The sequence below is a fragment of the Dama dama genome, chromosome 31 (genome assembly GCF_033118175.1).
Source record: "Dama dama isolate Ldn47 chromosome 31, ASM3311817v1, whole genome shotgun sequence".
NCBI lineage: Eukaryota > Metazoa > Chordata > Mammalia > Artiodactyla > Cervidae > Dama > Dama dama.
Window position 1 is genome coordinate 58,768,531 of NC_083711.1, and position 15,577 is coordinate 58,784,107.

The window sequence follows — 15,577 nt, forward strand, 5'->3', positions numbered from 1 at the left end:
CTCAGAAATGCCACCCCTGACGCTGAAAATCATCCAAGACCTTCCTTCACTCAACAAGAAAACACTGAGTGCAGACAATGAGCCAGGAATTTTTGAGGTGCTGGGATACAGATGCTCAAGCTGGATTTAGAAAAGGCAGAGGAGCCAGAGATCAAATTGCCAACATCTATTGGACCACTGAAAAAGCAAGAGTGTTCCAGAAACATATCTACTTCTGCTTTATTGACTATGCCAAAGCCTTTGACTGTGTGGATCATGACAAACTGTGGAAAATTCTTCAAAAGATGGGAAAACCAAACCACCTGACCTGCCTCTTGAGAAATCTGTATGCAGGTCAGGAAGCAACAGTTAAAACTGGACATGGAGCAACAGACTGGTTCCAAATAGGAAAAGGAGTACGTCAAGGCTGTATATTGTCACCCTGCTTATTTAACTTATATGCAGAGAACATCATGAGAAACACTAGGCTGGATGAAGCACAAGCTGGAATCAAGATTGCCAGGAAAAATATCAATAACCTCAGATATGCAGATGACACCACCTTTATGGCAGAAAGTGAAGAACTAAATAGCCTCTTGATGAAAGTAAAAGAGGAGGGTGAAAAAATTGGTTTAAAACTCAGCATTCAGAAACCTAAGATCATGGCATCCAGTCCCATCACTTCATGGCAAATAGATGAGGAAACAGTGGAAACAGTGAGAGACTTTATTTTTTTAGGCTCCAAAATCACTGCAGATGGTGACTGCAGCCATGAAATTAAAAGCCGCTTGCTCCTTGGAAGGAAAGGTATGACCAACCTAAACAACATATTAAAAAGAAGAGGCATTACTTTGCCAACAAAGGTCTGTCTAGTCAAGGCTCTGGTTTTTTCATTAATCATGTATGGATGTGAGAGTTGGACTATAAAGAAAGCTGAGCACCGAAGAATTGATGCTTTTGAACTGTGGTGCTGGAGGAGGCTCTTGAGAGTCCCTTGGACAGCAAGGAGATATGACCAGTCCAAACTGAAGGAAATCAGTCCTGAATATTCTTTGGAAGGACTGATGCTGAAGCTGAAACTCCAATACTTTGGCTACCTGATGCAAAGAACTGACTCATGTGAAAAGACCCTGATGCTGGGAAAAATTGAAGGTGGGAGGAGAAGGGGACAAACAGAGGATGAGACCGTTGGATGGTAGGTATCACCAACTTGATGGACATGAGATTGAGTAAGCTCTGAGAGTTGTTGATGGATAGGGAAGCCTGGCATGCTGCAGTCCGTGGGGTCGCAAAGAGTCAGACATGACTGAAAGACTGAACTGGACTGAACTGGGATATAATGAATGAGACAGGCAGCCCCCAGCTCCACAGAACTTACAGTCTAGCCAGACCACTTGCTTAGCCTTCCATTTCATTGACCACTAGGTCATAGACCTTTTGCCTCTGCCCCCTATTTTTATGTTTGTGCACAACACTTGATCTGATGGCACTAATTTTTGATATTAAGCCCTCTCTAAAAATTTCGCTAATTTTTACAGTCTGGATCTTTCTACCCTAACTCTTAGAAGTTTTGAGGGAAATATCAAATCCAGTCTGTTTCTAACCATTGGTCAAGCTCTGCAGGTGAGTACACCTGATCCTTGGTGAGTGGAGAGTCAGACATGAAGGGTACAGACTGAGGGAAGCATCACCCAGGGACGCAATGAAACTACAGATTTATGAGAAAGCATGTCAGAAATGGATGGGGTCAAACTGGAATTAGATAAGATTCAGTTCAGTTCAGTCACTCAATCGTGTCTGACTCTTTGTGACCCCATGAATCGCAGCACGCCTGGCCTCCCTGTCCATCACCAACTCTCGGAGTTTACTCAAACTCATGTCCATCGAGTCGGTGATGCCATCCAGCCCTAACACAAATACAGGGGAAGCAGATCAGATCAGTTGTGGTCTGGATATTGGATTCTAAAGTTAAGCGAGAAGGATCCCGGAGAGACACTGCAAGGCAGTGAGAAGCCTCTGTGATTTGTTTGTGAGAACAACTTCTGACACCTTCTGCGGCCATGACATACCTGGCTTCAAGGGTCAGGACACCTCTCTTGCTGTCTGAGAGTTTTATCGTATGTATCCAGGCACCAAAAATTAAGAAAAAGAAATGAGTTCTGGGAGAAGAAAGAGTAGAATCAGGAAAGTTGCCCAGGGCATCTGGAAAGAAATCTAGACACACTTGGAAGAAAGATGAGAGACAGATCTTCAGACAACTGTCTTGAGCAAAGACCTAAAATGCATGTGGGGCGTGGGAAGACAAGCAGGATGAGTGCTGACAACTCTTGCTGGGGAGGGGGCTGCAAGTTGCTCAGGTGAGGTGGAACCAGGTGGGAATGAACTTAGGTTGTTTAGTTGCTAAGTCGTGTCCAACTTTTTTGCGATCCCATGGATCTAGCCCACCATCCTCCTCTATCCATGGAATTCTCCAGGCCAGAATACTGGAGTAGGTTTCCACTTTCCTCCTCCAGGGCAGCTTAGGTTAATGGGATATGTATCCGGGCTGTGATCTGATCATCAACAAACAGCCACTATGGCTTTTTGAGTATATGAAAAATGTAAGTAAAACAGAAGACCAATGATGTAGATTGAAAGTGATAATGGTCTAAACTAGAATGGACGTATGTAGAAATGGAGAGTAATGTGTGTGACAGCTGTCTCAGCAGGGTTTTCTGCCTAAATGTGGGAAAATAAATTAAACACTTTAGTAAAACTATTGTACAAGGGTCTTCCAGGCTTTTTTCTACTAATTTTCCCCAAATTTTTACCAACCGCTATGATTGTATTGCAATGCTAAGCAATAATTTTAATAATGTTTGTTAATATTTGAGTACCTCTGATATGCCTGGCACTATTCTAGACTAGTTATTGTATTATTTCATTTGTTGTTGTTGTTGTTTAGTAGCTGAGTCATGTCCAACTTTTTTGTGACGCCATAACTGTAGCCCCCCAGGCTCCACTGTCCACGGGATTTCCCAGGCAAGGATACTGGGGTGGGTCGCCATGTCCTCCTCCAGGGCTCGATCCCAGGTCCCCTCCATTGCAGACGGATTCTTTACTGTCTGACCCACTCCTCCAGTGGTATAGGTACTAGCAATGGCATAGGTACTATAATGGTAATGGTACTAGCAATGGTATGGGTACTATCATTATCCTCATTTTACAGATGGCGATACCAAGGCACAAAGAGGTTAATTAACTTACCCAAAATTGTGCAGAAAGTGAAACAGCCAAGATGGAACCTAGACAGTTAGCTTGAAAGCCTGAGTCTTACTGCCTCTGAGAGTACATGTTGGGTGCTCAATAAATGTCCCTGGATGTTGAATGAATCCCGTCTACTATGGTGTTGGTATTGCTGCTATGAAAAGGTCAACATGACAGCTATGCCTATACTAATCTTTCCCTTGTCTAGACCAGCACTTTCTGAGAAATGCAGCCTCCTGAAGTGGGGCTAACATTTCCTCAGCTGAAAATAAATTGGAGAAAAATCTCCTCCTCCATTCATTTTCCATTTTCCTCTCGACATCATTACACTATAATTCTTACTGCCCAGAGATATGTACAGAATCCAAATAAAACTTCAATGCTCTCCATTGTATTCTAGGAAATTCTGGACGTTGCCTCTTTGTCACCACCATTCACCTGGGACACACATTACAGTTTGTTAAATAATTTCTCAATTCTTTCCATAGCTGTTGCACATAAGTCAAGGGTAGCCTCCTTGATGACTGATTTACCTTGGCTATTTGTTTATTCAGTTTTCCCCCTTGGGGTGAGTTACCTCTGGGGAAAAGCTATTGGAAATTCTTCAGTTCATTTACTGATTATTGAGTGTCTGTGAATGCACACATGATGTGTGATGAGCTCGGTCCTGCCTACTGTCATCTTCCCCCGTAGGAGTCTTGAAAATTTTTTCTGGATCAGTAATCCAGCAACACACACTGCCTTTAGTCCTTCAGTGAGCACTTATTCCACCTAACTATCTGCCTTCCTTGGAAAAGAGTTGTATGTAAAAATTAAGATTTCACACCTCACATCTTTTTTTGTTGACCTGAGGCTCAATATCCACCTTATCCTGATATCAGGGGTTGCTGAGGCTGACTCAGATGTGTTTAGATGTATTTGCTGACCTATATTCTTTTAAGTGCAATTGTCCAGCTAATGCCATTGTGGGTTTAAAAGCTCTATTTTTATGCTGCAGGTGAACTGACGGAATATAAAATTACACATTTGTCAAGGAGACTGGGTAACTATGTCAATAAATGCTATGTCAATAGAGTAGAAGGTCAGGTGAAAATATTAGTATTTGAGAAAATAAGTTAGATTTTTAGGTTTAACTCTACATAAAATTAGACAAATTCATGGACAATTGAGTTTGATGAACCAGATCACTATGACAGTAGCAGCCTAAACTTACAAATAAATTTTGCCTTTGTTTTTAGTTGAATAAATAAGGTAAACTGAGTAGCTTAGCAAAAAGAATAGTTTTCTTTTTTCCTATCATTCCCTGTTCGAATGAGCACTGTAGAGTTTCGGCCTATCTTCTGAAAGAAATTTTAGGTAATGTTTTTCCTTGTTTTTTTTGGTGATTTTTGTATAATAGTTATCTGGTCCCTTTCAGTCACAAGAGCAGATTTGTGTCCATAATTTAAAAAGCAGGTCAGTGTAATGTCAGAATTTGAAGAAGTTAATTCAGAACTTCTGTCCCTGCTCTGCACCAAGCTTGGGTCTGCTTCAGCTGTGGAGACTGGAATGCCAGGTTGCATCTTTTACATGTGCGGTGGGGAGCGGAGAGATGTAGGAGGTATGGTTGAAAGTTTCTGGCTCCATCCTCTTCTCCACTCTTACTTTTTGGCTTGACTCTCTCTTTGGAGATTTGGAGAAATGCAGAAAAATGAGGAGGGGTAGATAAGGAAAGATCTTCCTTGTCAGCCTTACTGTAATGTAATTTAGGTGCCGTAAGAATGAGGAAAATAAAAACTGCTATCTCGATTTCATGGGAGCACCTCATCAGCTTTCTCATTGGCCCGTGACCGGCCTGTGGACCTGACCCCTTGTGCGGGCCGTGCCCATCCTTCGGTCTCCTGCTCACTGCCCCCAGCACCGCCTGCCCTCCTTCCCACAGCTGGCTAGCTTCTACTTGGGAACTTTTGTGCTCCTCTCAGTATTTTTCTTGGGTGAGACTTCTTTTTGTTTGGGGAAACATGTGCCTCAGCTTCTGTCTGGGGGATGTGCTCCTCTTCCCCAGTATGGCTGTCTCTCTCCTCTCGATGCCCATTTAGCTCCGTCACCCAAGCAAGGACTCCCAATGCAGCCTCTTTAGCCTGGCAGCAGGCTTCCTTGTCCCACACTCCAACATACACAGGTCAAGAACTCTGAGTGGTCTCTTGAACCCACACTTCACTTGGCTAAGGTAAGGAAGCATATTCTTCTTTCCTTCCTCCATGCAAAGGGACTTGATTCACAGCTCCCTGACAACTCTCTCCAAAGAAATGCTCCCCGGGACCACTTCCACATGCTTGCATGACCTTGAGGTGCCTGCTGGAGCTGAAGGAGCCCGCTCTGCTCTAGCTTCATGAATCCTTCATAGGTGGTCTAGAACTGCTTTAGAAGTGGAGGTGACTTACCATATAATATCATTCTTAGCCTTTGGGACCTCTCCTCAAACAGGGGTACAAAGAGTTCCATTTGAAAATTCTGCTCTGTGTTATACATTAAAATTAAAAGAAATTCAGCGACACCAACAACAACAAAAAAAGAAAGAAATCAAGAAAACAGTCCTATTCACAATAGCATCAAAATAGAGTAAAATACTTAGGAATAAGTTTGAGCAAGAAAGTAAAATACTTGTACACTGATAATTATAAAACACTGATGAAATATGCAAGCACATGAAAAGACATCTACTGTTCATGGATTGGAATAGTTAATATTGTTAAATTGTCCACACCACTCAAAGCAATATACAGATTCAAAAATTTATTCCGTCTCTATCAAAATTCCAATGGTATTTTTCACAGAAATAGAAAAAACAACCCTAAAATTCATACTCACCAAAGACACCAAATAGCCAGAGCAATCTTGAGAGAAGAACAGAGTTGGAAGCGCAGAGCCGAGTTTCGTTGCTGAGAACACAGTTCTCGAGTGATCGAGAAATCACATCCTGGTTTCTCAACATACTACGAAGGTGCAGTAACCAAAACAGCATGCTGCATGCATGAACGGACATGTAGGCCCGTGGAACAGAATAGGGAGCCTAGAAATAAACCCAAACTAATTTTCAACAAAAGTACCAAGAGCACACACTGCAAAAGGGTAGTATCATCATTAAATGGTGCCTAGGAAACTGGATATCCACAGGCAGAAGAATTAAATTGGACCCTATTCTTATACCATATACCAAAATCATCTCAAACTAGATTAAAATGTAAATATAAGACCTGAAACTATAAAAATCCTAGAAGAAAACTTAGGGGAAAAGCTCCTTGACATCAGCTGGCCTCATCTATGACTTCTTTGATATGACACCAAAAGTTCAGGCAACAAAAGCAAAAATAAACAAATGTCCTACATCAAACGTAGAGAAAAAAAAACAAACTACAAACCTTTTGCACAGCAAAGGAAGCAACAACATGCAAAAGCAATCTGTGGGTTGGGAGGGAATATTTGTGAATCATGTATCTGATAAGAGGTTAATATCCAAAATATATTAGGAACTTCTTCCATTCAATAGCAAAACAAGAAACAAGCTAGTAAAAAATAAACAAAAGACCTGAATGGACATTTTCCTAAAGGAGATATACAAATGGCCAAGAGGTATATGAAAAGCTGCTCAGCATTGCTAATCATTAGAGAAATTAAAATCAAAACCACAATGAAATATCACCTCTTACCTGTTATCCAAACAATTAAAGGCACCTTTGTGTTGGCAAGGATATAGAGAAAAGGAAACCCTGTACACTGTTAATGGGAGTGGTATGAGACACAGACTTTAACTGAAAAGAGTATAAAAAACATGGAAAATGGTTTCTGAAGTTCCTCAGAAATTTTAAAGTAGAACTGCTGTTTGATCCAGGAATCTCTCTTTTTAGTATATACAGAGAGGAAATGAAATAAGCCACCTTTAAGGGATATTTGTGCTCCCATATTCACTGCAAAGTGAATTAAGCAAAATTAATCTTGAAATAAATCAACACCTTTACTTGTATTTTTTAATTCCTTGAAGAAGAAAGCATTGACCAAATCAATATTCCTTTTTGTTGTGATCATTGCCATTTTATCCATTATCCTCCACTTGCCTCACATCACAACTGCTCACCTGTCTTTTATATGGCAAATAGTCATCCATGTTAAATAATTAAATTGTTTGGAAAATATTTCAGACTTTTCCAAAATTAATTCACCATTGGGCCTCTAGCATTTCCCTTCCTTTCCTTCTCTGGCAGTGAGAGGGATGGTCACTGGGAAGATGGCTAGAGTCCAGGTTAAGCGGCTGGGTTTCGCTTTCTAATGTCACAAAGAGCCAACCAAATTGGCTCTTACAGAAGATGTTCTGTCTCCTCCATTCAACTCAGAACTGACTAGAGCTGACTTCTGACTTAATTGAATTTCTAGTGATAACAGAAAGGATGATTTTTAACCTCAGTGAAAAAACATTTTAAGTTTTAATAGGAATGGGCTTCAAAAAGTTTCAAATCTCATCTAACCTCATGGCAGTTTATGAATTAATATAGCAAGACATTTTCTATAAAGCGATGCTTTCTTCTAAACCCCTTCTTCTTTCCTAGAAACCAAGGATCATGGTTATGTATCTCTGGACATGTACAAGGTTAAATTACAGTAAATATTCAAACTGAAGAAGAAATAAACAACCAGCAAACAATATCTAGCTATCTAAACAAAGCAAATAACTGTCTATCATGGGGTAATAATTGCTGTTATTACTTGCCTACAAAGTATGTCATAATGTAAGGCCAACTATTGAATGCTGAAGAGGATTTGCCATGTTGTGAATGCAAACATAACCTTGAAACAAGACAAAAAGCAAGGATGACTTATTCACACGCCAAACTATATAATGCGAATCTTTTATAAAGACTTGACTGAAAGGAGTATGAGGACAAGTCTTTTAAAATGCTATACTTGATGTCAAGAGATTGTCGGATACACACGTCCCCTTAAAGTTACGGAATCTCCAGGTCAGGCCCTAGGAAGCGATTGCTTTCAGAAACACAAGTAAAATAAAACTACGAGAAACAAGCAATGCTGGCCACCACCGCGCGCTGCAGTTTGATCGCTGTCCTGACGCGGAGGCCGTGAGTGCGCCGCTGGCGACACTCAGCTCCGCCCCACACACGGATCAGGCTTGCAGAGGCCCAGCCCCGGCGTGGACGCGCACCGCCCGCGGCTGCCGCTAAACCCCTGCGTGTGAGGCCCCGCCGGGCCGCCGCACTCGCTGTGTCCTGGGCCCGGGAGCTCCCACAGCCCTTCCCCGGCGTCCTCGCTCCGTTCCTCAGGCCGCCTTCCTGAGCCTCTGACCAGGCCTTCCCTCCGCCGGTGCGCTCATGTGCGGATCGATTAATGTGAGTCTCAGGTTAAGAGCCGTACCCTCTGTAAAGCCAGACTCCAGAGAAACTGATCACTGTGTCCCCAGTGCTGGGCAAAATGCTTGGAAGACAGAGGCTCCCAAATTCTGGGTGAATGAATGAAGGTGGACAGGGAAGAGAAAGGCACACCAATGCTGATTGCTGCAGTTGGGTCATGTGACGCCCAGGGGCCTGAACCTTGGGCAAGTTGTGTGAAGCCATCTCTGGATGGCTTCAGCTCTGACTTCTGCAGGATAGACAAAGTCCCAGAGTAAAGGGGTCACTCTTTCCATAACCTGTGCAATTTGATGCAGACCCTTAGGCCAAGAGCAGAACAAATTCAGCTGGAGACGAGTAAGACTGAAATGATCTTGGGCCCCTTCAAGAAAGTGATAGGTGCCATTGATCCTTTTCTTCCCAGAAGCTTATTGGCATGTATTCAGCCCTCAACAAACTCCACAGGCCTGCTCGTGAGAGGACGCATAGAGCTGTTCTCTAAACCAGGCAAGAGACACGGGGAAGCGAGGATCAGGGCAGCATGCGAGCCTCGGCAGTGATCCTCTCTGCAGTGGTCCACGAACGGCACTTGTTAGATGGAGTCGAGTGAACCCTTCCCCTGCAGTAAATCTGCAGTAAGCAAGGATTTATGTCACATTATTTTTTGACCTCCAGGAAAGAACATTTAATCAGTCGTTTTAATACAAATGAAATTCCCAGTTATCATACTTCATCACAATTCCAGTGAATCCTGCCAGAATTAAATCATATGTTACCAATCGGTGCCAGCACCCAGTGTGGGCAATCAGAAAATGTCTGTTCATTGTAAGTAAGAAGTATATTCAGAGAAGGCTGGCAGTTGCTTATTAGCCTGAGATTTCTTGATGATGGTGGTGAAAAAGAAGTGACAGTCGCTCAGTCGTGTCGGACTCTTTGCAACCCCATGGACTATGCAGTCCATGGAATTCTCCAGGCCAGAGTACTGGAGTGGGTAGCCTTTCCCTTCTCCAGGGGATCCTCCCAACCCAGAGATCAAACCCAGGTCTCCCACATTGCAGGTGGATTCTTTACCAGCCAAACCACAAGGGAAACTCTCACAAAAAAAATACCAAGTTCTCTGATTATTGCTTCCTCGTTCCTTTTATTCATCGTCATTACCACTGTTATGATCATATCACCAATGTTAAAGCCATTTCTTTCTGCCTTCACTTACTAAGTCACCTGGTGAATACTGTGAAGGTCAGCTCTCAGAATGAGAGGGAGAGAATGAAGGAGGGAGGAAGAGTGAATAAATGAATGATAAAAGATGCTGGTCCATGGGAGGGGAGATATGAGACTACTGACTGACAATGAAAGCCATGCGTTCTCCCATACAAGGAACAGAGTCCCAGAGTAAAGGGATCATTCTTTTCTTATCCTTCTGAGAATAGTCTAAAACATGGATAGTCTTTCTTGTTTTTCCTTTCCCCTCCCCATTTCCTCTTTCACCTTTTCTTCCTATAGTAATTAGGAGCAGAAGCACATCATATCTTTCAGAACCCCACAGTATCCAATGATTACTTATAGCTAGTTATTTACTTATCTGTATTTTTTACCTTGTCTTGTACGGTTATGAGAAAAAAAAGTCTGCTGCTAAGTTGCATCTGACTCTTTGTGACCCTGTGGACTGTAGCGTGCCAGGCTCCTCTGCCCACGGGATTTTCCAGGCAAGAATACTGGAGTGGGCTGTCATTTCCTTCTCTAGTGGCTCTTCCCTAAACCTGGTCTCCTGCATTGGCAGGCAGATTCTTTACCACTGAGCCACCAGTGAAAACACATAATCACACACAATTTTAAAAAGTAGATAACTGAAGAAATTACTGCAAAGAGGGACAAAGATAAAGCCATCTTGATGAGAGAGAAATGCAAGTTCACTCTTTGATCCATAGGTTCATAAAATTATAAGGAACCAGTTGTGGAGCCATGAAATTAAAAGACGCTTGCTCCTTGGAAGAAAAGCTGTGACAAACCTAAACAGCATACTGAAAAATAGAGACATCACTTTGCCAGCAAAGTTCTGCATAGTCACTGGTACGGTTTTACGGTAGTCATGTATGAATATGAGACTTGGACCATAAAGAAAGCTGAGTGCTGAGGAATTGATGCTTTTGAACTGTGTTGTTGGAGAAACTCTTGAGAGTCCCATGGACTGCAAGGAGATCCAAGCAGTCAGTCCTAAAGGAAATCAACCCTCACTGTTCATTGGACGGACTGATGCTGAAGCTGAAATTCTAATACTTTGGCCACCTGATGCAAAGAACTGACTTATTTGAAAAGACCCTGATGCTGGGAAAAATTGAAGGCGGGAGGAGAAGGGGAGGACAGAGGATGAGATGGTTGGATGGCGTCACCGAGTCGATGGACATGAGTTTGAGTAAGCTCTGGGGGTCGGTGATGGACAGGGAGGCCTCGCGTGCTGCCATCCATGAGGTTACAGATTCTCACACGACTCAGGCGACAGAACAAGCTGTGGAGGAAACGCAGAGCTGCTCTTCATGCAGAGACTTCCTCAGACGTCCACTAGAGGGCGCGGCGGAGCGCAGCCAGCAGAAGGTCCAGGGGGAGTGAAGCGTGGCCGACCTCCCAGCACCCTCGGCAGGATGCGCCAGTGGGTGAATGCCAGGGCGCAGCTCCCTATGTGCCCAGGAATGTGGTCCCAACACTCAGTTGGAGACAATCTGAGCTTACTCTGCAGACACCTCCCGCATCCCGTAAGCAGTCTCTGGTGTGTTTCTGTCCTGTCACCCGGTGAGCGGTGGAAGGCAGTGAGGCGGAAGTGACAGGGGCCGCGCGGGTCTGAACCGCGAGGGGCTCGGTGCGGTGAAAGCGGAGTTGCCGCTGATGCGCCCGTAGAGAGGACCACGCCGTCAGAGAACTGGTGCCCAGCGCGCTGCCGCCTCTTCATCCCCGGCAGGTACAGCCCTTTGGAATGTAGTTCTCGACTTGGGCCAGCCTAGGGAAGGAAGGATCGGTTACCTCACATCAGCCCCCTCTAGAAGGACTGGGGAAGTGGGGCAACGGCAGAACTCCTCAGGAGATCCAAGTCACCCATTGTTAGGATATGCTGTGTGTGTCCGACACCTGAGCTGAACTGCAGGTGAGCTGTGGTTTAACTTCTAAGATTGCTTCTTAGCCCTTTCCTCATGCCAGGCACACTTCTAAGCACTTTATACACTCACCCTGTAGAAAAGTACTGTTATTTTACACGTGAGGAATTTGAGAAAGAAAGAGAGGTCAATAGATTCTACCAAGATCACACATCTAATTCAGTTCATGGTATCTGGTTCTGGAATTGATGCTTTTAATAGCTAAGCTACGCTACTTTTGCAGATCTCCAAGTGATTTGCAAAACTGTCTTGTAGACTCTGGATGCAGTATGATGTGTCTAATGCAATGGCTTCCCAGCAGTTAAGAGCCAGATGGAAATCGGCTTTCTTGACAGCATTTGACTGCACTGACCCCACATCTGGCACAGTCTTCCCTCACGAATATTTGCTGCGCTGGGCTGACTGGCCCTGCTTCTGGAAACCCTCCGTCACCCTTGGCTTCTCTAATAACATAGCCCCTGGCTTTCTTGCTGCCTTCCTGGCTCCCCCTTCTCAATCTCCTTTTCTCCTGCCAGTATGTTACATGAAAGTTTTCTTCATCATTCCATCCTAGACACTGTCTTCTCCCAGGACCCATCCTCCTTGGAGCTCTCAGTTACTCCAGTTACTGTCTACACACTGATGTCTCACAAATATTCATTTGCAACCTAATTTCACTCCTACGATTCAGACTCACATGAGCAGCCCTCTGCTGGAAGTTGATATCTTGTATGCAATCAAAATCAATCTGTCCAAAATTTATTTCATTTTTGTACCTCTGGGCCTTCCAAGGATATTTTTTCTGTTTCTCAGATAACGACATCTTGATCCAAACAGCTGCCCAAACTGGAAAACTGGGAGTTATTCTGACTTCTCTCTTTTCTTTATTTCCTACATTCAGCTATGTACCAAGCCCTGTCGGGCCCACACTTGAAACCTTCCCACTTCTTTTCTTCCCTACAGCCTTCAACCTATAGTCCAGGCCACCTGTCACTTACCCTGGGCCATAGCATCTTGTAAGGACCAGCTGGATAGTATTCCTCTGTGGAATTTTAAGGATGTAACTTCTTCTTATTTCATCCTCATCTCTTTACTTCTCACAGAGTGCCTTCAACATTCTGACCAGACTTCAGTTCTCTCCCCCATTTTCTGTCCACACTGCTTGGAACATTCTGCTTCTTGATTGCTTTCTTTCTCTGATGTGTCTTGCTAATTCTTGTCATTCTTCAAGCCTAGTTGTTGTCACTTCCTCCAGAAAACCTTCCCTGAGCTTCCATGCCTTGGTTACGAGTTCCTCCTCTGGAATCTCACAGCTCCGTGTATTTTCTCTGCCATAGTACCTACCATCTTATACTGCAGTTCTGTTTTCACTCTTTAGGAGGGAAAGGAAACAACCTGCAATAACAACAAAGTCCAAAACTTCATTTTTTTTCATTTATACTTGATATAAATTTATTTATCCTAACAGAGTCAATATAAGGCCAAGCTAGTAGCTGAGTGCTCTGCTCCATAGTTATTTGACAACCGAGGCTTCCAGCTCTTTCACATATAATGCTGACTTCCAAATCACTCTGCATCGTAATATCTGGATAGTACATGAGGAAAGATCATGGAGGATCGTGTGTGGGATGTTTTTATACGACAACCCTTGAAGCAGCAGCCATCACTCCTACTCACAGTCCACTGCCTGGGACTTGGCGTGTGGCCCCCACACCTACCTGCACAGGAGGCTGGGAGGTGCAGTTTCTCTGTGCCAGAAAGAAGAGGACTGGCTTTGGTGATCAACCAGTAATCTGCCACAGCGACCTTTACTCTCACTAAATTATGTACTCCATAAGGGCAGGGGCAAAAACTCTCCTTTTCTGCACTTTATCCTCAGTGCTAATATACAGTGGGAACTCGCTAAGTATTTGTTGAATAAATTGTGTGTGTCCTGTCTTTAAAAGACTTTTTCTGCCCATCCTGATGCTGGATGCACATTTTTTCCTGAAACAGCGTCATCTGAAGCAGCATCTAACATGTCTGCCTGATTCATGGACCTGGGGTATAGTATGTCTTTGGTGTTCTGGTAGGCTGCGTTGAAAAATGATGCTTGTTGATCATCTCTTATGTGACCTACAACTGGTGCTAATGGTAAAGAAATCACCTGCCAATGTAGGAGACAGAGGAGACACGGGTTCAATTCCTGGGTCAGGAAGATCCCCTGGAGACGGGCATGGCAACCCACGCCAGTGTTCTCACTTGGAGAATCCCACAGAAGGAGGAGCCTGGAGGGCTACAGTCCACGGGTGCATAGAGTCAGACACGACTGAAGTGACTTCACACACACGCATGAGCCATGATGCCAATTTATTTACTTATCTTACATATACTTCTTTCAGAGATTCAATTACCCTTGTTTTCTGTTTAAGGCATGCCCTTTCCAGCAACTGAAATACCTGGGAAGTTGCCAGACTGTTCACTACTAATTAAGGCTTGAGGGTGAAGGAATATATTGGCTGCCATGCTGTAAAGATATTGTTGAGAATATTGTGCACATTTTACAGTACACTTTTTATAGAACCTGGGGAGAAAACTCTTTCTAATCACAATAAAATGAATAGCGGTATTTTTCTTAAAAATTGACTGTTTTTATCTTATAATGTTCATCAGTGGTGTAACAAATGCTCTTTATTTCTTAACATTGTTACTAGAACATTCTGACCAAATGTGCAGTCCATAGCTACTAAGAGAATATTACATCGAGAAATACATTATGTAATATCCCCAGCTAGGTTTTAACAACACTGAACATTCTTTATCTAACTTCATTTTTTCCTACCCTTATTTTCCCTTTCTATCCACTTCTTTTATCTCCTTGTATTTGCCTATTTATGTAAGCCACCATGAACATGTTTTGGAGCAAAGGAGAAATACATAGAAATAAAATCTATTAAACATTTGTCTTCCCAAGAGGCATAACGTGTTTCAGTGGCTGTAGTTGAGTATTTTTGTATTTCAATCTTCCTTGCTTTATCTCTAGAGATATTTTCAACTGAATATGAATTAGTGTTTCATTTTGGGGGGAAGGGAGGAAGGAGGAGAATGGGAAATTATGGCTTATGAAGATGAAGATGATTTAGAAAGCTAAGAATTGAAGTAAATGTGAAACTATATTTCATATGTGAAAATATTATATATAATTGTGAAAATTCACTACAAGATAAGTTCCATGACGGTGAAGATCTTGTCTTCATTGTTCAAACTGCATGTTGACTCCTCTTGCACATAGTAGACACTAAAATAATATATTTTGAAAGTGTGAATGTAATACAGTTGTACTTAGGAGACTGGGTTAATATAAAATAAATAATATTTAGCATTGGGTGTGCAACCACAAGCATAGAACTTTTGAAGTCTGTTTTATAACTTATAAACTGAAGCCATCAGACTATGTATGCACTAAGATTCTTTCCAAATCCAATACTCCATGTTCTACATGCCGCCTTTGTTAATATAGTGGCGCATTTAAACATATGAAGGTAAATTCCTATGACAGTTTGGAAATTTTGTTTTCAAAATAGGTTATCGAACCCCATCGTCAACAGCCATTGTAGATGTGAGCACATCAACTTCAAACGTCACCCCTCCAAGTGCTCAAAGTGAGTAGCAAGCCTCCTCATGTGACTCCAAAGTGACAATACAACCACAAGTTTTATTGCAGCTATAACAATATTGAAGTTTGGGGAAAAGCTATATTTTTCATTTGATGTTAATATTTTGGTTTTGAGTTACTCTGTGGCAAATTGTAATCCAGTGACTATATATTGATATGACAACTACTATAATCTTAAAAATATGGATTCAGTT

General features: G+C 42.7%; 1 protein-coding gene across 2 annotated transcripts in view; it reads left to right on the forward strand.

Moving 5' to 3' along the window:
- Positions 1-15,577, forward strand: part of CD96 (CD96 molecule) — an 88,635-nt gene that overhangs the window by 55,905 nt on the left and 17,153 nt on the right. Inside the window, exon 9 of one of the 2 annotated variants that reach the window (XM_061134277.1) lies at positions 15,292-15,369. The exons of the other annotated variant lie outside the window; for it this stretch is intronic. Within the exon in view, the coding sequence (XP_060990260.1) occupies positions 15,292-15,369 (78 nt within the window). The remainder of the gene's footprint in view (positions 1-15,291; positions 15,370-15,577) is intronic. 2 annotated transcript variants of the gene reach the window in all.